This window comes from Sorghum bicolor, chromosome 7 (genome assembly GCF_000003195.3).
Source record: "Sorghum bicolor cultivar BTx623 chromosome 7, Sorghum_bicolor_NCBIv3, whole genome shotgun sequence".
NCBI lineage: Eukaryota > Viridiplantae > Streptophyta > Magnoliopsida > Poales > Poaceae > Sorghum > Sorghum bicolor.
The window spans coordinates 53428305-53449478 of record NC_012876.2 but is presented as its reverse complement, the minus strand read 5'-3'; the positions used below and the strand labels follow the sequence as shown (position 1 = coordinate 53449478).

The window sequence follows — 21174 nt, the reverse complement described above, 5'->3', positions numbered from 1 at the left end:
ATAAAACTCACTTAAAGCTCCCACTGAAACTGACGTAAAGACTTGTGCGCTCATTCACCATTTGGATATGTGAAATAGGTGAAGTGTTTCTGATTCTGGTGGATTCTGATTAATTCAAAACTTCTACTGATCTGCATTCAGTTTTCAAGGTATTTGTGTAGTCGCATGCATCTATGGTAAATTTTATCAGCTTTTGAGTACTGAGTTCTCTGTATTAAAAGATTAATCCACAACTTCTACTGATCTGCATTCAGATTTCAAGGTATGAGTTCGACACTGGACAACGACAAATTCAACTTTATGTTGTTTCAGACTTCTTTACTTGCCGGTTGCCAACACCTAAAAGGCACAATTGACTACTGCAGTCTTTGCTGGATTGGTGTCCAGTTAACATCAGTCCGTCGAAGGTTCAACAATTCACAGTCCAAGACACAAGAAGGGTTAACTTTATTCCTCGGGAACTTGCAAATTAGCAAGGGAACGTTGCATAATTAGTTGACCTTAGGGCACTCACAATGCAAGACTCTATCACAGAGTCCAAGACAATTAATTACATATTATTTATGACATTTTGCTGATGTGGCAGAATATTTATTGAAGAAAGAGGTAGAAAAAAATAAGACTCCAAATCTTATTTAGACTCTAAGTCCACATTATTCGAGGTAATAAATAACTTTAGACTCTATGATAGAGTCTGCATTGTGAGTGCCCTTAAGACAAGTAAATTAGGCAAAGTTTTTGCAATACCTTTAATTGATCTACTGTCTCTATTTTAAATTATAAGTTGTTTTGACTTTTTAAAATACATTAATTTTAATTTATATCTAGACATAGTGTGTAACAAAAAACTATGTATCTAGAAAAGTCAAAATATCTTATAAGAAAGTATATAGTTTTGCTTTGTGGTTATCAACAGTCAAGTTAAGAGAGCTGCTTGATTACTCAATTCAAAAGTTCCATTATTGTATTCAGGGGTGGAGCTTCCTTAGGACTAAAGTGGGCCATGCCGCCACCCTTCTTAAGTAAATATTAATTTTCACCATTTAATTCTCTTATTTTTATTGTTCACATTTGGAGCCTGTTCGTTTGAGCTTATCAACCAAATCTATCAGCCATTTAGTAGTGTTTTTCTCTCATAACAAATTAGTGAAGCTCTGCCACTGATTGTTCTATTGCTGGGTTATGAGGTTATGGTCTATGGGAGTCATTTGGATCTCTTGCTCAAGCTTGTCTACCTTCTTTTCTATATAAGAGCCAAAAGTCTTTTTTTTATATCTTTCTTTATTGATAAAAATAGAGATTTTAGTGAAATAATACCCTCCAATAACTTTTTTAGTTACATCTTTAAATATTAGCATCCTCTATTATGGATTTCTCGCTAGCTTTGGGGCTGTATCGATGTTCAGGCCAAAGCAATTTCCAGAAATTCCCTTTTGTGTTCATCTTGATTTCTATGCACCAGCCACCAGATATTCCGAGGCATAACGGGTACATCCTTTATCACCAGAACATCCATTTTTACCACCGCTGTTTAGCATCCCAGCCTTCCAGTTCGGGAGTCGGTCATGCACAGCATCCGACTAGTATAGAAGAGTAGAAGGGTTCCAGTCGACATGGGGAAAAAACGATGAATGGATGTTGCGAACAGGTCGAGGATGGACCCAAAATGACCAGGTCATCCGCGTCTAGGAAAGGTCGGTTTTTATATCCGATTGCAGTTGCAGCCGAAGCTTCGCTAGGAAGATCATAGAGTTTGACGGAAACAGTCACGCAGATTCAGTGACGAGGTTCGAGGTATTACATTGGCATATTTGTTGCCTGTTTAATTGCACAATGTTGACAAAAGAATATCTGGGAACAAACATATAATCCGAACACAAATTTCCATAACAATATGATAATAATAAAGATAATACAAAATACTCCTTTGAGGTAAATTTAGCAAACCTATGTATGACATACATGTTGCTTAGAAAACGGTACGGATATTTTCCAACCGTATTCGAGATCAAATTCGTTTATAGAGGTTTAGATCTGTCCGTATCCGAGTCCGAATATTCAACGTCCGATACCGTATCCATATCCGAATACTTAAATTGTATATTTATGATATCGACATCCAATCATATCTTATCCAACATGATTGACATTATCTGTATTCGAATCCGAATCCGACCAGAAATATGAAAACAAATATGATATCAGTAATATCTGTCCGTATCCGATCCGTTTTCATCCCTACATACACGACACGAGTGATCTAAATACTTTTGCTCTGTAATTAGCAGCGATCAAATTGAGAAGGCTTGACTACTCAAATTCTAAAAATGGCATAATTCCAATTCTTCTAGCAGTTTGTGGTGTTGAATGACGTACAAGCTATCCTATATTCTAGAATCCCACTTGACACGTGAGGTGAACCCCACTTGACATGCGAGGTAAGCCTCTATCATTTCCAAACAATTTCCCTTACTGGTAAAGTGGTAAGACTCTTTACTTCCTCAGTCCACGCGTTGGTGCCTGCATGAAGCTTCTTGCCAGACAAGTGCTGAAATATAGCAGTATCCATCACAGTATATGATGGAGTAGACGTGCTTTAGAAAGGGAAGGCTAGCAAGCTGGAGTTTATGATGTGTTTGCCACTCCTCTTTTCCTCCTTTGTTTTCCCTTTCGGTTGATCTGCAACCTGTACATAAAACTCTTTTATTCCTTCCTTAATTGAGAGGCAGAATTCTTGTCGTTCGTTTCAAAAAAAAAGTAAAGGTGGAGTAGAGAGCTACACAAGGAGAGATGGCTGGGGTGACAGCGAGTGCTCTCATGGGGGTGATGAATCCCCTCATCGGCAACCTTTGTGCCCTGTTGGACAGAGATGATGTCAAGCTTGAAGGTGTGCATCGGCAGATTCTCTTTCTGCGAGATGAACTAAGCAGCATGAGCACCACACTGGAGATGGTGTCAGAGTCAGAGGAAGCAAATCCACAAGTGAAGGAGTGGATTAGTCAATTGAGGGAGCTGTCCTATGATGTCGAGGATTGCATTGAGATCTTTGTGCATCGCCTTGGCCGTGTTGACACCTGCGATGGATTCATCCGCAAGATCATAAACAAGGTTATCACTCTGAAAACACAATATCATATTGGTGTACAGGTTAGTGAGCTTAAGGAACGTGTGATGGAGATTAGTGACCGGCGCAAAAGATATAAGCTCGATCCATCCACCTTTTCTCCAAAGTTTGTGGCCATTGATCCCAGGTTGCCTTCACTCTTTGAGGAGGCAGATAGACTTGTGGGTATCAATAGCCAAATGGACAAACTTGTCAAGTGGCTCACTGATAGCACTAGTACTTTGCACACACAGCGTAAGGTTGTGTCAATTGTTGGATTGGGTGGATTAGGCAAGACAACACTTGCTAATCAGATTTTCCAGAAGGTCCGAAGTCAATTTGACTGCACGGCTTTTGTCTCTGTGACCCGAAATCCTAATGTCAACAAGATTCTCAGTGACACACTATTGCAGTTTCTTAAGAGTAGCCCAATTACAGCAGATCAAAATCAAGACATTGAAAGGGTGCATGAAGATCTTTATTTCAAAACATTAGAGTATCCACAGCTTGTGAATATGAATAGAGACTATCTTCAGAACAAAAGGTACCTAATAAATTCTGTAAACTTATCATATTGAGATTCCAGAAGCTATTGTTTTATTTTTATCTACAACATGGCATATAACATCGTCCTTCTCTTTATATTCAGTTCACTTGTCAACATATGCACAATGGAAGTAAAAAAAAATCAAACAGGTATATAGAAATTGTTTTTTCTAGGTACAATTGTACAAAGTACAAACTTTGTTAGGTACTTAGGTAAAATAATAAAAAAAGCAGTCATAAAACATTACAGTTCTCACGTGGCTGTGCATGGCTTTAAAGTTTCAGCAGTGACTCTTGTGTATGCAAACATGGCAATATGCTATTTGTTGGTGTGAATAATGAAATGTAAAGGGACTTATATGTAAAAGTAGAGAAGAAGAAATAGAGGCTCTCTGCTCTGGAAACTACCAGACAGAGCTTTCCCCAATCAACAACATGGTATACAGAGCCAGTGAGGTTAGGGTTACCGGTTCCAGTGCCGACGCCGGCGCGGTCGCCTGACCCGGTTCCAGTGCCGACGCCGGCGCGGTCGCCTGACGCGCGGAGCAGGCGGCGCGGACCGCTGCGGACCGGAGGGGCGAGCGCCGCACGGGCGAGGAGCGAGCGCCGCACGGGCGGAGGAGCGTGCGGGCGCGGGCGCGAACCGTGGTGACTGGTGAGGACAGGGCCAGAGAACGCGGGCGCGCGGGTGGCCTGCTTTGCGACGCTGCTGCAGCTGCAGCGACTTCTGCTGTGGGCGGTCGGCGTGCGGGCGTACAGACCATCTCCAAGTGGCTCGTGAACTGGCAGCTGCTGCTGCTGACTTCCTTGCCGCCTTGGTGCGAGCTGCGTGGAGGAGAGGAGTGAAGGCCGTGGCTGGTATCCTGAGAAGTAGAGGTCGTGAGCTGAGGTTGCTGGTGTGAGCAAGAAAAGAAAAAAAATTCTGGGTGCTTGTGCTGTGTGTGGCCAGAAAGTAAAAGCTTCTGTGTGAAGTGCTGGAGGAGATTGAACTTTGCTGCTGCTGCGTTTGAGGTCAAAGTTGATTGGAGATCAACTCTGTTGCTGTTGAGGAGTGCAGGAGGAGATGGATCCAGAGGAGGAAAAGAGGAAAGCGGCAGAGGCTGCAAAGGAGGCAGCGGGTGAGCAAGGGGGTGATGGTAATAGTGGTGGTGATTCGCCGATTACCAAGAGTGAGTTGCGAGATGAGATGAGATCCTGGATTCAGGGACTCATGGAGATGAATTTGATTGGCCCTAAGGAGGTACGTGAACTCAAATTAGAACTCATTCCTAATGATGTGAAGCTGGAGGGAACTAAGAACTATCTGAGTTGGTCTAGAAGAGTGCAAGTGATACTAGGAGGAAAAGGGGTAGAAAACTATTTGAGTGAGGATTGTGTTGAGCCGGCTAACAAGCTTAGCCCCGAATGGAGAGTTTGGCACACAACGAACTCTACCATCGTGGCATGGTTATTGGCATCCATGTCACCATCGATTAGTAAAGTGGTGGAAGCTATGCACACTGCAGCACAAATTTGGAAAACTCCAAGTACCAGGTATTCCAAGCAGGGGAATGTGATGATGATGATGGAGATTCAGAACAAGGCTGATGCAGTAAAACAAGCAGGGCGATCGTGGAGCAGTATGCTAGTGAGTTGCAGTACTTGTGGGGAGAGCTGGATCACTATGCTCCACTTAATATGAGAGATCCACAGGATGCCCATGATGTTCAGAAATGGGTAGAAGACAGGAGGGTGACTCATTTTCTGAAGAACTTGGATCCAGAGTTTGAAAGTAGGAGGGCTGCTTTTTGCCACCAGGGGAGTCTTCCTACCATGGAGGAGGCTGTGTCAGCCATGGTTATTGAGGAGAGCAGATTGCGGATGATGAGTGGTAACAATCCTACAAAGTCAGCCTACACCTCGGTGGCAGATAGAAAATGCTACAATTGTGGAGAGGAGGGACACTTGAGCTATAATTGTCCCATTCCAAAAAGCTATGGTGGTAGGAGTGGAGGTCGTGGTGGTGCTCGTAGTGATCAAGTAGGGGCCTGTGCTGGTCGAGGAGGAGGACGCACATGTGGACGTGGCAGAGGCCGTGGTGTTCCTCAAGCTAATGCTGCCACAATGGAGGGTAGTTCTCAAGTCAGTGCTATGACCATAAAGGAGGTCCCATCACTCATGTTGACTGGAGAACAAGTCAAGCAGTGGGAACAATGGCAGAAGTTTAAAGCATCTGAAGCCCTCAATACTACTCCAACGGGTTCTCTAGTTGCCACCACCAGTCACTTTGGTAACTTTGCCAATTATGCCCACTTGGGCAAAGGTACACAGGCACAGGCACTTGCATCCACATGTAGACATAGCATAGAATGGGTCATTGATTCAGGAGCTTCCAAACATGTCACAGGCACATCTAGTTCCTTTAAAACATATACCCCACAGTCCTATCTGAGACTATTCAAACTGCTGATGGTACCTCCCAACCAATTCATGGTGTTGGATCTATAGAGTGCACACCATCTCTTTACTTATCTTCCGTTTTGCATGTTCCCTCCTTCCCGGTCAATCTCCTCTCTGTTAGCTCACTTGTTGACCAGTTTAAATGCACAGTTACATTTGATGAAAATTTCTGTATATTTCAGGAGAAGAGGACGGGGAGAGTGATTGGGACTGGAGTCAGGCGTAATGGGTTGTGGTTTATCAACCAAGAGCAATCAGCATTGGCAGTGACAACTAAGACACAAGAAAGGGAGGCCTACTTACTTCATTGCCGGTTAGGACATGTTCCTTTTGGAAGCTTGAATAAATTATATCCTGATGTTTTTAAAAATGTGGACATAAAGAACCTTGTGTGTGATGCTTGTGAGCTGGGAAAGCATACAAGGACAAACTATCCTAGTATTGGTCTCCGGAGTTGTGAACCTTTTATGTTAATACATTCTGATGTTTGGGGCCCCTGCTCAGTTACATCCGTGAGTGGGTTTAAGTGGTTTGTCACATTTATTGACTGCTATACTCGTATGACATGGGTTTACATGCTTAGGGGTAAGCATGAGGTCCTCCGGTGTTTTCAGGACTTTCATAAGTTGGTTGAAAATCAATTCAATGCTAAAATCCGAATTATCCGAACTGATAATGGAAAGGAGTATGTGAATAATGTTTTTGGAGCTTACCTTTCAGAACAAGGGATTATACATCAAACCACTTGTCCTAGCACCCCACCACAAAATGGAGTTGCTGAAAGGAAGAATCGTCACTTGTTGGAGGTAGCAAGGTCAATCATGTTTCAGATGAATGTACCCAAATATCTCTGGAGTGAAGCGGTGTTAACAGCAGTGTATTTGATCAATCGTATGCCATCTAGGATTCTTGGTATGAAGTCACCTGTGGAGCTATTAATGGGACGACAAGAGTTCAAGGTACCACCAAAGGTATTTGGTTGTGTATGCTTTGTTAGAGATCATAGACCTTCAGTTGGTAAGCTGGATCCTCAGGCGGTGAAGTGTATTTTTGTTGGATACTCCTCTACACAAAAGGGTTACAAGTGTTGGGACCCTATTGGAAAAAGGCTGTTTGTGAGTATGGATGTGACATTCAGGGAGTCTGAACCATACTATACACAACCAGGAGATCTCGATCCATTATTAGAAGAATTCTCTTCAGTCACTGAGGATGACTGTAGAGAGGGGGAGAATGGAGTTGATGATACTGGAGTTGATGATACTGAAAAGAGGGTGATTGTTGGTACTATCCCATGTCCAGTGTCAAATAGCCTCGAAGCTCAAAGGGAAATTCATCAGGAGAATGGTGGCATTGAAGTGAGAAATGTTGACTGTGAAGGTGATGAGATAGTTGGGGACGGGCATGAGGAGACAATTGATAGAGGAAATATAGAAGTGAATGTTGAGCAAGAGAAACAAGAGAGAGAACCAATAGTGTACCGAAGAAGACGGTTCAGGAGTCAGGGGGAGCAAGTCAGGAGTCAGGGGGAACAAATCAGCGCACCACAGCCACAATCGCCTGCTACACCAGTTCCAAATCACCCCTTGGACCTCTCTCCATCAAGTGGTAATGTCCCTCCTAACCTTGAGCATATAGAGTTGCCTCTTGCACAACGTAGGGATACTAGATCCAATTTTGGAAAACCTCCTGTTCGCTATGGCTTTGAGCATCCTAGCACTGATCATGATATTGCCAATTTCCTCTCATACTCTCGCCTCTCACCTGCATATAGAGCATTTATTGCATCTTTACAAACTGTGCCTATTCCAAGGGACTGGAGGTGTGCAAAGCAGGATCCTAATTGGAATGTAGCGATGAGAGAAGAGATGCATGCTCTTCAGAAGAACAAGACATGGGAATTGGTCCCACTTCCAAGAGGAAAAAGGGTTGTGGGCTGCAAATGGGTCTTCACTGTGAAGCAAAACCCAAAAGGAGAAGTGGACAGATATAAAGCAAGGCTAGTTGCAAAAAGCTATAGTCAAACATATGGCATTGATTATGATGAGACCTTTGCTCCTGTGGCGAAAATGGGTACTGTTAGGACCTTAATCTCCTGTGCAGTGAACTTTGGTTGGCCTCTGCATCAGATGGATGTGAAAAATGCATTTCTTCATGGTGATTTACAAGAAGAAGTCTATATGGAAAGCCCACCAGGGTTTGCCAATAGTCAAACTGTTGGTAAGGTGTGCAAACTAAAAAAGTCACTCTATGGACTAAAACAATCACCTCGGGCATGGTTTGATAGGTTTAGGAGAGCAGTATGTGGTATGGGTTACACTCAATGTAATGGTGATCATACGGTCTTCTACAAGCATAGAGGAACCTTTATCACCATTATGGCAGTATATGTGGATGATATTGTGATTACAGGAGATGATGTGGAGGAAATCAAGTGTCTGAAGGAGAATCTGGGAAAGGCGTTTGAAGTAAAGGATCTTGGACCACTAAGGTATTTTTTTGGAATTGAGATTGCAAGGTCACCTAAGGGGATAGTTCTTTCTCAAAGAAAATATGTGCTTGATCTGTTGACTGAAACAGGCATGCTTGGATGTCGGCCGTGTAGTACTCCTATTGACAAAAACCATCAAATCAGTGCCGAGTGTGGAGATTCTGTAAACAAAGAGACATATCAGAGATTGGTGGGAAGACTGATATACCTGTGCCATACAAGGCCTGACATTTCCTATGCAGTGAGTGTGGTGAGCAGATATATGCATGATCCAAGGACAGGACATATGGAGGTTGTTTACAGGATTTTGAGGTATCTGAAGGGAACTCCTGGAAGAGGGCTATGGTTCAAGAAGAATGGTCACCTTGATTTGGAGGGCTACTGTGATGCTGATTGGGCGAGTAGCAAGGATGATAGGAGGTCTACCTCTGGATATTGTGTGTTTGTGGGAGGCAATCTTGTCTCATGGAGGAGCAAGAAGCAAGCAGTTGTGGCTCGGTCTACTGCGGAGGCTGAGTATAGGGCAATGGCATTGAGCTTGTGTGAGATGATGTGGTTAAAAGGTTTGCTAAAGGAGCTACGGGTGTTAAGAAGTGAGACGATGATGCTTCATTGCGATAACATTGCTGCAATCAACATTGCAAACAATCCAGTCCAGTTCGACCGCACCAAGCATGTGGAGATTGATAGATTCTTCATCAAGGAAAAGCTAGATAGTGGAGTCCTAAAGTTAACTTATGTAAAATCGCGTAGTCAATTAGCAGACTGTTTTACAAAAGGTTTAGGACCTAGTGAAGTTGAGTTGAGTTGTAGCAAGATGGGCATGTTAGATATCTTTAGCCCATCTTGAGGGGGAGTGTTGGTGTGAATAATGAAATGTAAAGGGACTTATATGTAAAAGTAGAGAAGAAGAAATAGAGGCTCTCTGCTCTGGAAACTACCAGACAGAGCTTTCCCCAATCAACAACACTATTTATTGAGTAGATAGTTCATACTTCATAGTCTACCCTTGCATTACGTTTGCTTTGTTTGTTTAATAATGGTGACTGAACACTCACTGGATTGCTACTAATGCAATGCTTCATTTTTCTACAAACTATCCGATAGGTACCTTGTCATAATTGATGATATATGGAGCAAACAAGCTTGGAAACAAGTCCAATGTGCTTTCCCACACAACAATAATTCAAGTAAAATAATGACGACTACACGAATTGAAGATGTTGCTAAATATTGCAGCTTTCCACAAAATGAATATGTTTACCCTATGATGCCCCTTGATAGTAATGACTCAAAAAGCTTGTTATTGAAAAGGATATTTGACAATGAAGACGACCTCTCTCTTGAATTGAAAGAAGTTACTGATGATATACTAAAGAAATGTCATGGCTTACCACTAGCTATAGTTAATATTGCTAGCCTATTAGCAACCAAACCAATCTCTAAAATGGAGTGGGAGAGGGTGCGCGGTTCTCTTGGATCTGCACTTGAACAAGATCATGAGCTGGAATTAGTTAAAAAGATATTGTTTCTTAGTTACTGTGACCTACCTCACTATTTGAAGATATGTTTCTTGGATCTAAGCATATTTCCAGAGGATCATGTGATTGGCCGGTCCTGTTTAATAAGGAGATGGATAGCTGAAGGATTTATTGCACAACAACAAGGGCAACGCTTAGAGGATACTGCAGAAAACTACTTTAGTGAGCTCATGAATAGAAACATGATTGAACCAGTGGGCACTGACTATAGTGGAAGGCCAAGAGCCTGCCGGGTACATGATATAATGCTTGATCTTATTATATCATTATCAGTTAAAGAAAATTTTGTTACTATAATGGCTGATCATAAGTTGACACCATCGACTAACAAAATTCGGCGTCTCTCACTCCAAGGAAACTATGCAGATCAGAGTCTCAGGCTTGGGACGAACAGCTTGTCTCAAGTTCGGTCATTTAGTATATTTGGTGACGTCAGGAAGATACCCTCTCTCTTGGATTTTCAAGTTTTACGAGTCCTAGATATACAAAACTGTTCTAGCCTAGAGGACAGAGACATTGAAAATATTGGAAGTTTGATCCACTTGAGGTATTTAAGTCTCTATCATAGCAACATTGGTAATATCCCAACACAAATTGGAAAGCTAAAACATTTGCAGACACTCGATCTCAGAGCTACCAGAATAAAAAAGCTGCCAGCAACTATTGCTCAACTACACCAATTAGTGCGCCTATGTGTGCCTAATGGTGTACAATTGCCAAATGGGGTCGGTAATATGGCAGCTCTAGAGGAGCTTTCAATGTTGGATGCTAGCAAAAACTCCCCAGAAGTTGTGCAGGAGTTAGGATACCTAACCAAACTGAAGGTGCTTGGGATTAAGTGGTGTGCTGACAGTGCAATTAATGATGAAGGAAACTTTAAGAAGTCTTTGATCTCTTCGTTCTGTAATCTTGGAGAAAGAAACCTCCATTCTCTAAAGATTGAGACTACAGAACGTTGTTCTATGGATTTTTTGTTTGATTCATTGTGTCCTGATCCATGTTGTATGCAGAAGTTTAGCAACAGCCCCATTTTCTCTAGGCTCCCAAAGTGGATATCCTACCTCTCAGTACTCACCAACTTAGTTATTTTTATAGAAGAAGTGGGAGGTGGAGATGTGGATGTGCTCAAAGACTTGCCTGCACTACGCTGCCTCCAAATTTTTACAACAGAATACTTGCAGGAATCGCTCATCATCAGAGCTGGTGGATTCAAGTGTCTGGAGGATTTCCATTTCCGCCCTTCCATGTACTTAAAAAGGAAGAAGGGAATGATGAGCCTGATATTTGAAGCAGGAGCAATGCCAAGGCTCAACCGGCTTTGGTTTAGATTTGTTGTGCATGATACTCTATCTGCATATGGAGCCGGTTTTGACTTTGGCATTAGCCTCCTTTCCTCCCTCAAATGTCTCTGGGTCAGTATTAATTGTCGGGGTGCAACAGTTTGGGAGGTGGAGGTTGCCAAGGCCACCATTACAAATACAGCAGCTCAACTTCCCAACCGTCCAAAGCATGAAATCCATACATTTGGGGAAGAGGAGATGGTTGAGAATGAGGAGCAGGAGGAGGATAGCCATGCTGCAGGCCAATGAGACAGCGCCACCATATGACAGAGTAAGATTCTTAAAATTTTCAAACACAGATTGCTGCACCAGCATTTATTCTCTTTTCTTATGTAGCTGGTTTGTGTTATGAATGAAAGTGGGTGATTTCTTTGCTGTTGTCCAGGTGTCATCAGGATTACTGATTAATCTATCCATGTTTTGGTTGATAAAAACAAACGCTGTGAAACTAGCATGCTGTCTGCAGAGTGCTCCAATCATATATTGTGGCAAATTTCAAAACTGATAAGATTGGAGTGGCATGGATCTAACTAAACCTACTTTATATGGGTACACTACAATAGTTTTGCCTCAACTTGGTTCTCCAGCATACACTTACTAATTGTCTTGATTACTGTCTAAAGAAACAGAGAGTGCAACTTTCCAAAAGTAGTGCAACTCATGCTTTTTGGTACATATTATGTTGTAAGAATTTGTTCTTGAGCAGTAAGGCAGAAAGTCCAAATAAGCAAGATGTCCATAAGGCCAAATAACTTTTTATAGTTAGAAAGTTTAGGCTAGTAAACAGTAAACAGGGTTCAAGTCCCTTTATCATATTGCCAGTTTAATTAGTATCTTATTAGTTTGGCCTACCAATAAACCCCAACCAGAGCCTTGTGTATTATGATAACTTTAACCACATAATTAGATCTATATTCCAGAATTTCCTCACATTTAAATGGGTAAACATTGGGTGCAAACCACCCATATTAAGGTATAAATATGTCTTCTAAGTCTGAAAAATAACCAAGCTGATACTATTTTCAGATGGAAATACCACACTGCACATACCAACAAATGTTTCCCTGACCAGTGCCACACAAGAAATCAGTGACATCTGAAACTAACCTTGCAGGACTTGGTGTTTCATTTTCAACAATTGCGTGTGGTAACTTTGTCATACATTTAACTTCCACCTTTTCAAAGATTTCCATCTCCAGATTTTCTGCCATTCCAAACAATTATATTGTAAGTACAATTGCTAGGACTTGCTAAAAATGGAGAAATATCATGTGACACAGAAGAAACCATGCATGGAGAACTATGTCACAATTAGAGAGTACTGTCCACAATGAAATATTGCCACTTTATCTTTGCATTGATAGAAAGTAAAGAAAAGTTATAAACAGAAGAAAAGAGAATCTATATAGCCACTGTGACTCATCATTTTAGAAAGACAGATGTCAATTCTAGTCATGAAGTATACAAGCATCTACAAAATATATGGGCCAAAAAGCTATCTTAAAGCCATTTCTCTGTGTTATGATTTATGAATTGTAAAATGAGTCCAAGTGTCGTATTTCTGATTTGTCTGGTTCTGGGAAACTTAAAATGTACAGGTATCTTCAAGACAAGATGTGAATGGCTAAGATTAAAGAGACTACATTCATGCTTCGAAAGGAACGATGCAAGCGGTGGTTCAAACTAGGGTGCAGGACATGATTTGGCCACAGCTATGTATACTGATTTAACAGTCACATTACATACAAAAGCAGAAGGGTTAACCTCACCATTTGGTTTGTGGTTCCTGGATCCGAAATGACCCTTTATTTGTGCCTTCAGAATCGAAAGTAAGACTTATTTATTTTTGATTTATTATATAGATTGAAAATACACTCAATTATATGAAACACAACTTGTCTCTGCTTATGAACTACAATTGTACAAATTAGGTAATTAAACAATTTTCAGTTTAATCCTTGCCGAATTAGGGAAACAAAAGAGACAGTAATCCTTTTTACAGTATATATGCAACATCATGGCTTAATATATCATGACTCCACAGATCGAAATCACCATTGCAGGAATGTAGAAGAACTCCGCAACAAACAGCAAGAAAGGTGGTTTGACTGAGTTCCAGACGCTCAAGTTCAGAAGGATAATAACATTCATCAAAAAGGAAAGGTTCAGAAGAGTGGCATTCACCGTTGAGTTAGTTGTTGTTGGCCCGTGATTACCCTTACCGGCCTGACTTGCGGGGTTCGCCTCCTCCGCCGACTTCCGAGCAGCCGGTCCCGGAGCCTCGCCATTCATGCCCCGTTGACTCGTTGAGCCTCCGTAGGGACTAGGGAGTCGCCTCCGCGGTCTCTCGCGCATCTGCTGCGGTGCCTCGGCCGTCGCCGACTCGCCGTCTCGCCGAGAGCCCAAGACGCTGCCGGATGGGCCTGGGCCCCTTCATTTCCTGCTTGAGCCCTAGAATGTTTCACAGGCTGAAGTGTTTCCAGGTTTTGGTTTTTACTCCGCTCTCCCTTTTTAATTATCACAGTTAGTGTACGTGGCACAAGTTAGAATAGTGTTTAGACACATTATATATTTTTTTAACTTTAGGCGAATTGAAATACGTCTGATGTGATTGCAAATAAATAAATCTCTAAATCTCAAATCATCTAAATAACCATGCAACAAAGCTTAAGCCCTGCAACATATATGGATATAAACTTAATGTACGATTCAGTCTTTCGAAGATTTATTCTCGACGACAAATAATGAACAATACAAAGGCATACACATATTATTATTCGGTAATGCTTTAACTCTGACGTCCAACCGTTTCCGGACGTGGCTCCTGGTCACTCGGTTTTCTATCGCTTGCGTCCATTCGCATACGGCTCTCCTCATCTATTCATCTCTATCTGTATGCGGCTCTCCTCATCTACTCATCTCAAAATATCCACCGTATGGCTCTCCTTGCCCACTCCGTCTCCCGCTACTTGCTCCCTCATTCACCTCTCTCTCTCTCTCTCTGAAATCCACTGCAGCCTTCCATAGTCCCAACCTGGGAGACCTCAACTCAGTGCGATGCCTTCCCCCCATCTCCCTCCTCAACCGGAGCTCGAGCACACAATAAGGGGATATGTGGAGGCGGCATCCTCTACTCATCTCAAGCCCGATGTGCGTCCTCCTCCACCATAGCGTGTCGTCCCCCACCTCAACACCAGCCATGGTGGCTTTCCTGTGGAGGATCCATGGAGTACTGGCCTTCCCATGGTGGATACATGGTGCACGACGCAGATCTAGTAGCATGGTGGTCTCCTCCACCCAGTAGACGATGCGGCCCATCCCCCATTCCATCCATGGAGGCGGCTCAATCTGCACCCTCGACGGCGCCCCCAACCCATGTGCCTTCCCTCTTTCCCTTATCTCGCGGTTCCATTATATCGCGGCTACAGTGGATTTTGTGGTGCTGCAATCGTTTATCTGAGATGTTTCAGTAGTCTATTTGAGATGTTTCAGTAGTAGTTCTTTTGTTGTTGCAATAATATGTTTCTTACTGTTTTTAACTTCTTCATCCCAATGTTGTTGTAGTATTGCTTCTTTGAGATGTTGCAGTATGTTTCAGTTGCTTCAATCTCATGTTGCAGTAGGTGTTTCATATTGTTGCAACAGTTTGTTCGGTGTTGTTGCAATAACATGTTCATGGTGTTTCAACTGGTTCAACTTATTTGTTGAAGCACTTTGTCAGTGTTATTGCATAACATGTTCATGGTATTTCAACTGGTTCAACTTATTTGTTGCAGCAGTTTGTTTGGTATTGTTGCAACAACATGTTCATGTTGTTTCAGTCGTTTCATCTTATTGTTGCAGCGCTAAGCGGGGAGGGGGGGCTGGGGGTGGGCTGTGGAAGTGAGCTAGCGGTGGGTGGAGTTGCTGGGGGACCGACGAAGTTAGGGGCGGGCGGATCTCATGGGTGTGGAGAGCGGAGGCGGTTCCTTTCATCTCCGTACGGGAGCGGGTGCAGTGGGGTTCCTATATCTATTTTTTATTTTTTTTTCTTTCTCCGTGCGGGGCAGGTGGGTGTGATTTGTACAAAGGCTTGGCGTCCGGACGCTAGCACTCAAATCGGACGTCCGGGCGCTAGCAGTACCACATATTATTACATGTCACACAATTTTTCACACGTATGTGTATACGCCGCACACTCGAACAAGGGCCACCAGCATAGACAGGCTTCTCTAGCTGCATATCCAAATGACGGCATGACGGTGACAATAGGTCAGTGGTTTGTAAGGCTGTCTCCAACAGGAGACTCATTTGAGAACCCAAACCTAAAATGGGTCTCCAACACAATACCTATAGCCTCCAACATAGTACCCATACAGAAGACCCATTTTGGGTATCAGAAGAGGCATAACCCAAATTTGGGTATCCTCTCTCCTCGAGACCCATTTGCAGGGAACCTTTTACCTGTAGCGCTACCCAAAGGACAAATGGGTCTTGTATTTTGGGTGATGATTATTGGAGATAGTCTGGTGCATAGTTCTTTAATTTTCATGGCTTTTTTAATGAAACGTTAAACATCCTTTGTACAGACGACACTAGTCTATTCTTAGGCCAGTCTCAGTAGAGGGTTTCATGGCGTTGTTTCCAAGACTGCCATGTCATGTGAAATAAAATAAAACTTGAATGAAATACCCACTCTCAATGGAGAGTTTTATTTTATAGTTTTATAGGCATTTAATTCCAAGACTCATAGAAATTGGTAACCGTGCCAAGAGAGTTTCATCTAGATGAAACCCATTTCTTCTAGATGAAACCCATTTCTTCTCTCTCTTCTTAAATACATTGTCATATCATCAAAAAAGCCTATGTGGCAATCTATTTAATGCAAATAAAACTCTTATAAAACTCCTATTGAGACTAGCCTTAGTAGTCTAGCACTAGCACACCATAAATGTTGAATTTTTTTTATTTTTAGCCTATTTTTAAAACAAATTTCAAATTTAGGCCGCTTCTCAAAAAATTTTCAAATATAGGCCGTTTGGCCTCGCCACCATGCATGGCGGGGCAAAATCACTGAACCCCACCATGCATGGTGGCGGGGTACACCCTGCCACGTGGGCGCTGCATGGAGCCAGTTGATGACGTGTGCTGCCACCCTGCCACCTGGACCCCGCCGGGGATCATGGCGGGGTATGCCCGCGCCCTACTTAGCCGGCCGAACGGCCATCTCTTCTCATTTCTCTCCCTCTCTCACCTCGAGGGTCTCTCTTTCTCTCCCTCTCTCACACCCGAGCTCCGCTCTTCTCCGGTGCCCCTCTGCGTCGTCCTTCACCCCCATTGCCCCGCCTCGGCGCCCCTCTCCGCTGCGTATTCCCCGCCTCGTCGTTCTTCGCGGTTGTTTTCCCGGCCACCCCTCGTTTGGAGAAGGTAAATTTCTTACAACCTTTACGTTTTCATAGTTTAGATAAGTTTTTTTGTTTATTTTTAATATGTTTAGTAAATTTCTTGTTACATTACTTTGTTTAGTTATGTGATTTGTGTTGAATTATTTTCGCGTTTTTTGATGGAGGACTCGTATCATGAGTCGATTTGGCGAAAAAAGGGTCGTCCTAGAGAGTTGTACCCCGATGTGTCTTGCAAGGATGCCCCCGTGCCTCCCGAGGAACCTATTCCTAACTGTGATTGTGGACATCTGGCACACGTGAGCCAGTCGAGACATCCGGATACTGCGGCACGTTGCTTCTATACATGTTATAGTTGTAGCGTAAGTCACTGTGCCCTTTGTTTTTCTTATTGGTTTTTGATCTTTTTATTCCCAATGAGACAATTGAAACTCTTTTGTAGCCCTACTTCCGGTGCTTTTTCTTCCAATGGATCGACGGGCCGGACAAGTTTGACCCAAGAATTCTGCTTTTCTACCCCGGCGTTGATCATTGCAAACATGAGTTGTTTACTCGCTGGGTTCCGCCCCCCCTAACCCTCCTCCTATGACGGAGGAAGAGAAGGCCGTCGCCTCTGCACGGCGGCTCGAGGATCCTCCAAAGTGTCATTGCGGAGAACAAGCCGTGATAAATCCACGGAATGAACTAGAGTTCGTTTGTCCTCTGCGGCGTGAAGTAAGTTTTGATTCAATCTTAAAATTTCAGTTGGTATATGTGTGTTCTAATGTGTTCTTTTTGTAGGATCGTGGTTTTCGAAAGTGCCGTTTCGCGGAGTGGATCTATGGTCCAAAGAGCCATTGGCCAGAGCCTGAGAAGCAGGAGGAGGTTCCAGAGTGGAAGAAGAAGCGGAGGTCTATTGCGCCTCCCGTGATGTGCAAATGTGGTGTTGAAGCTAGCTACGGCCTAGTCCCTTCAGGTCTTGGGATTGGCCACTTCTGTGGCCACATGATCGACTATGAAGAGGTTTGCTAGGACTGTGCACATTTAGTACTACTGTACTCATATATTTGTTTTTGTACGCTAACTTTGTATTCATATATTTTCCGTAACAGAGCACTCAGAAATGCAAATGGGAATCATCTGATGATGTGTTTAAGTTCAAAGATGAGTATAAGGCAAGAGTAGCAGTTCGCAAGATGAGAGGTTATCCTGCAAACTACGTCACTAATTTTGTGAAGGACCATAAGAAGAAAATGCTTGCATTCGCCCAGGAGTTGCGTATTCGTAACCCTGCGAGTATTGCATGGAAGAAGTGGTCCGAGGAGAGGGAAAAGGAGATAGAGGAGTACCGTGCAAGGAAAGCTGAAGAGGATGCAAGGAAGGCTGCAGAGGAGGCTGAGAGAGCTGAGATGCAATGCTTGAACAATACTATTGCCTCATTATGTGCTAGTGAGTCATTTCATTTTTGAAAGTCAAACTGTTTGTTTCTCTGAAATGAATATGTTATTAATTCTTTAAATTTTGTACTTACAGAGATTGGATGCACTGGGAACTGACAAGCAGATGTGGGCCATGCTAAGTACGCGGAGATGTGGGCGGGCGCAGGGGCGGGGGCGCGGCGCGAGCGGCGAGCACGGCGGGGGCGCGGCGTGCGCGGGGGCGGGGCGGGGCGGCGGCGCGGCGTGAGGTGTGTTGTGCTCGGGTGGGTCACGGGTCGAAGGAGAAGGGGGGATTTTGTCACAGGCGAACCCCGCCAAGATGCGTGGCGGGGATGGGTTCCCCGCCGTGATGGGTGGCGGGGTACTCCCCTGCCACGTCAGCAGGGCCTCGGGCCACCCCCGCCACGTGGATGCCCCTACCCCGCCGCCATGCATGGCGGGGTGCAATGCATTTGCCCCGCCATGCATGGTGGCGGGGCCAAACGGCCTAGATTTACAAATACTTTGCAAACCGGCCTAAATTTGGAATTTGATTCAAATTTGGGCTAAAAATAAAAAAAAATTCTAAATGTTTCACTTTGTTTTTCTACAACTAAACCGCGTGCCTATATAGTTTCGATCTGAGCAACCGAGAAGACCAGTGATTTTGTCAGAATAACCATCCTAGCAAGTAACCTTTAGTTACATATTATAATACTTAGGCCTTGTTTAGATACATCCAAAAACCTATAACTTTACAAGATTTCTCGTCACATCGAATCTTGTAACACATGCATAAAATATTAAATATAGATAAAAAAATAACTAATTGCACAGTTTACCTGTAAATCACGAGACGACTTTTTTAAACCTAGTTACTCCATAATTAGACAATGTTTGTCAAATACAAAAAAACGAAAATGCTACGGTGTTAAAATCCAAAACTTTTTTTTTATCTAAACAAGGCCTTAAGCTTGAATACGGTAAGTTTAGGCCCTCCGGGGCCCCAAATTTCAGAAGACGGCCTTGCCGCACACAGTGCTAGTCTGGCACACTGGCCTCATCGGCCGTGTGAACTTGGAAGGGACGTGCGCGGCAGCAACCGCTGCGAACAACGTTTCACTCTAGGGACGCGCCCCTCTCCGCCGCCGTCTGCTATAATAAGGCCTTGTTTAGTTCACCCTGAAAACCAAAAAGTTTTCAACATTCCCCGTCACATCGAATCTTGTGGCACATGCATGAAACATTAAATATAGACGAAAACAAAAACTAATTACACAGTTTAGCTGAAAATCACGAGACGAATCTTTTAATCTTAGTTAGTTCATAATTGGATAATATTTGTCACAAACAAACGAAAGTGCTACAGTTCCGAAAAGTGAAAACTTTTCGGAACTAAACAAGGCCTAAATCTCCGGACGAACACTGCGGTGCGGAATTTTGTGCGCGCTACATACACTGGAACTGCGAAGAAAGTTGTGCCATGGCGTCGTCGACGTCGAACAACCTCCTTGTCCACTTGAAGCACTGCTTCTCGGCGCCATCGCTCCGTTCGTACCTCGCCGAGTTCATCTCCACCTTCCTCTTCGTCTTCACCGCCGCCGGCTCCGCCATCTCCGCTCGCACTTCCCTGCGTTTCCATTTCCATGCGCATCAGTTGATGCAGGTATTTTACATGGACACGGTTTTTCAGATCTCCTGCGTTGCCACAATTATTGCCAGGGATGCTGACGACGCCGGCGCCGGACGTTAGCAGCAGCAGCGCCTCGCCCCTGGTGGCCACGGCCATCGCCCAGGCGTTCGGGCTCTTCGCCGCGGTACTCATCGCCGCCGACGTCTCCGGCGGCCATGTCAACCCCTGCCGTCACGGTCGGCTTCGCCATCGGCGGCCACATCGGCGTCCCGAGCGCCATCTTCTACTGGGCGTCGCAACTGCTCGGCGCCACCCTGGCCTGCTTCTCCCTCAACCTCTTCTCCGCCGGCGAGGCATGTCGTCGTAACCGCTCTCGGTCACTTCCTTTTGACTGACACTAGCTAATTACCGTCGTCTCGTTTCACATTGATGAAGAAGACTTACGCGCGCATGCAGGAGGTGCCGAGTGCCGACGACGACGATCGCGGTGGCGATGACCGGGTTCGGCGGCGCCGTCCTGGAGGGCGTGCTCACGTTCCTGCTGGTGTACACGGTGCACGTCGTCGGCGTCAGCAACGGCGGCAAGCGGGGGTTCGCGGCCACGGCGCTGGGCGCGCTGGCGGTCGGGCTCACGTACGGCGGGCGCGTGCGTGCTCGCCGCCGGCGCGCTGACGGGCGCGTCCATGAACCCGGCGCGCTCCTTCGGCGCGGCGGTCGTCAGCGGCCACTTCAAGAACCAGGCCGTGTACTGGGCCGGCCCTATGGTCGGCGCCGCCGTCGCGGCGCTGGTGTACCAGATCCTGGCGTGCCCGGACGTGGCCGAGTCGTCGTCGCGGCACGGCAACGTCGAGGCGGTGGTCGTGTGACACACACAAGTTAGCCTGCATCCTTCCCGTTGTGAACGTAGAGGCCGGGATCTATGTGTGTGTGTTTTAGTAATCCAATCCAATCCAACAAACATGCATGTATGTTCTGAATATGTGTGTGATTAGGACGTTGTGTTTCTTATTACTTATATATTATAGTTTGTCTAGTGAACTTTCATTTCCGTCGTACTACCGAACAGAAATTGTAGAAACAATGATCCCAAGCATGTTGATTCACCATATTAGCACTGTTGTACCGTCAGTCAGACAAACTCCGTCGCCGCGTACCGTCAGAGAAACCATGCGTGCAGAGGAGGTAGTGAAATGCAAGCATAATATTTCGAGAGAATTTGCTGGTTGCCATGAAAAATTATACCGGTTCCGTGGTTGTCACAAAAAATTATAGATTTTCTTGACTGCCATCCAATTGTAATTTT

The 21174-nt window shown here is 44.3% G+C and overlaps 2 protein-coding genes, 1 long non-coding RNA gene and 1 pseudogene across 6 annotated transcripts; 3 read left to right on the top strand and 1 right to left on the bottom strand.

The window, feature by feature from the left end:
* Positions 2791-3681, top strand: LOC110437335 (disease resistance protein RPM1-like). The gene has a single exon (XM_021465754.1). The coding sequence runs from the start codon at positions 2791-2793 to the stop codon at positions 3679-3681; it is 891 nt and encodes a 296-aa protein (XP_021321429.1).
* Positions 9744-14008, bottom strand: LOC110437336. 4 transcript variants are annotated; one of them, XM_021465755.1, is made up of 5 exons: positions 13645-14005; positions 13230-13275; positions 12568-12664; positions 10130-10196; positions 9744-10060 (listed from the first exon to the last, which is right to left on the bottom strand). In XM_021465755.1, exons 1-5 carry the CDS (start codon positions 13813-13815, stop codon positions 10022-10024), a joined length of 420 nt encoding a protein of 139 aa, XP_021321430.1. In that variant the 5' UTR covers positions 13816-14005; the 3' UTR covers positions 9744-10021. The 4 variants fall into 4 exon arrangements, 2 of the variants coding, with proteins under 2 accessions (XP_021321430.1, XP_021321431.1); XR_002455425.1 differs by lacking the exon at positions 13230-13275 and having other exon boundaries at positions 13645-13989; XM_021465756.1 differs by lacking the exon at positions 13230-13275 and having other exon boundaries at positions 13683-14008.
* On the top strand, positions 11600-13633 carry LOC110437337. The gene is made up of 3 exons (XR_002455426.1): positions 11600-11731; positions 13059-13289; positions 13524-13633. It is a non-coding gene; the product is annotated as an uncharacterized LOC110437337 (long non-coding RNA).
* Positions 19722-20737, top strand: LOC8070073 (annotated as a pseudogene).

Excerpts from the sequence above, each read along its gene's own strand:
- LOC110437335 (XM_021465754.1), top strand. The coding sequence starts at position 2,791 with ATGGCTGGGGTGACAGCGAGTGCTCTCATGGGGGTGATGAATCCCCTC.
- LOC110437336 (XM_021465755.1), bottom strand. The coding sequence starts at position 13,815 with ATGCGCGAGAGACCGCGGAGGCGACTCCCTAGTCCCTACGGAGGCTCA. Across the intron at positions 12,665-13,229 it reads CAGGAACCACAAACCAAATG|AAAATCTGGAGATGGAAATC; the intron begins GTGAGGTTAACC and ends TTGGAATGGCAG. Across the intron at positions 10,061-10,129 it reads ACATATCTTCAAATAGTGAG|ATCCAAGAGAACCGCGCACC; the intron begins GTAGGTCACAGT and ends GTTCAAGTGCAG.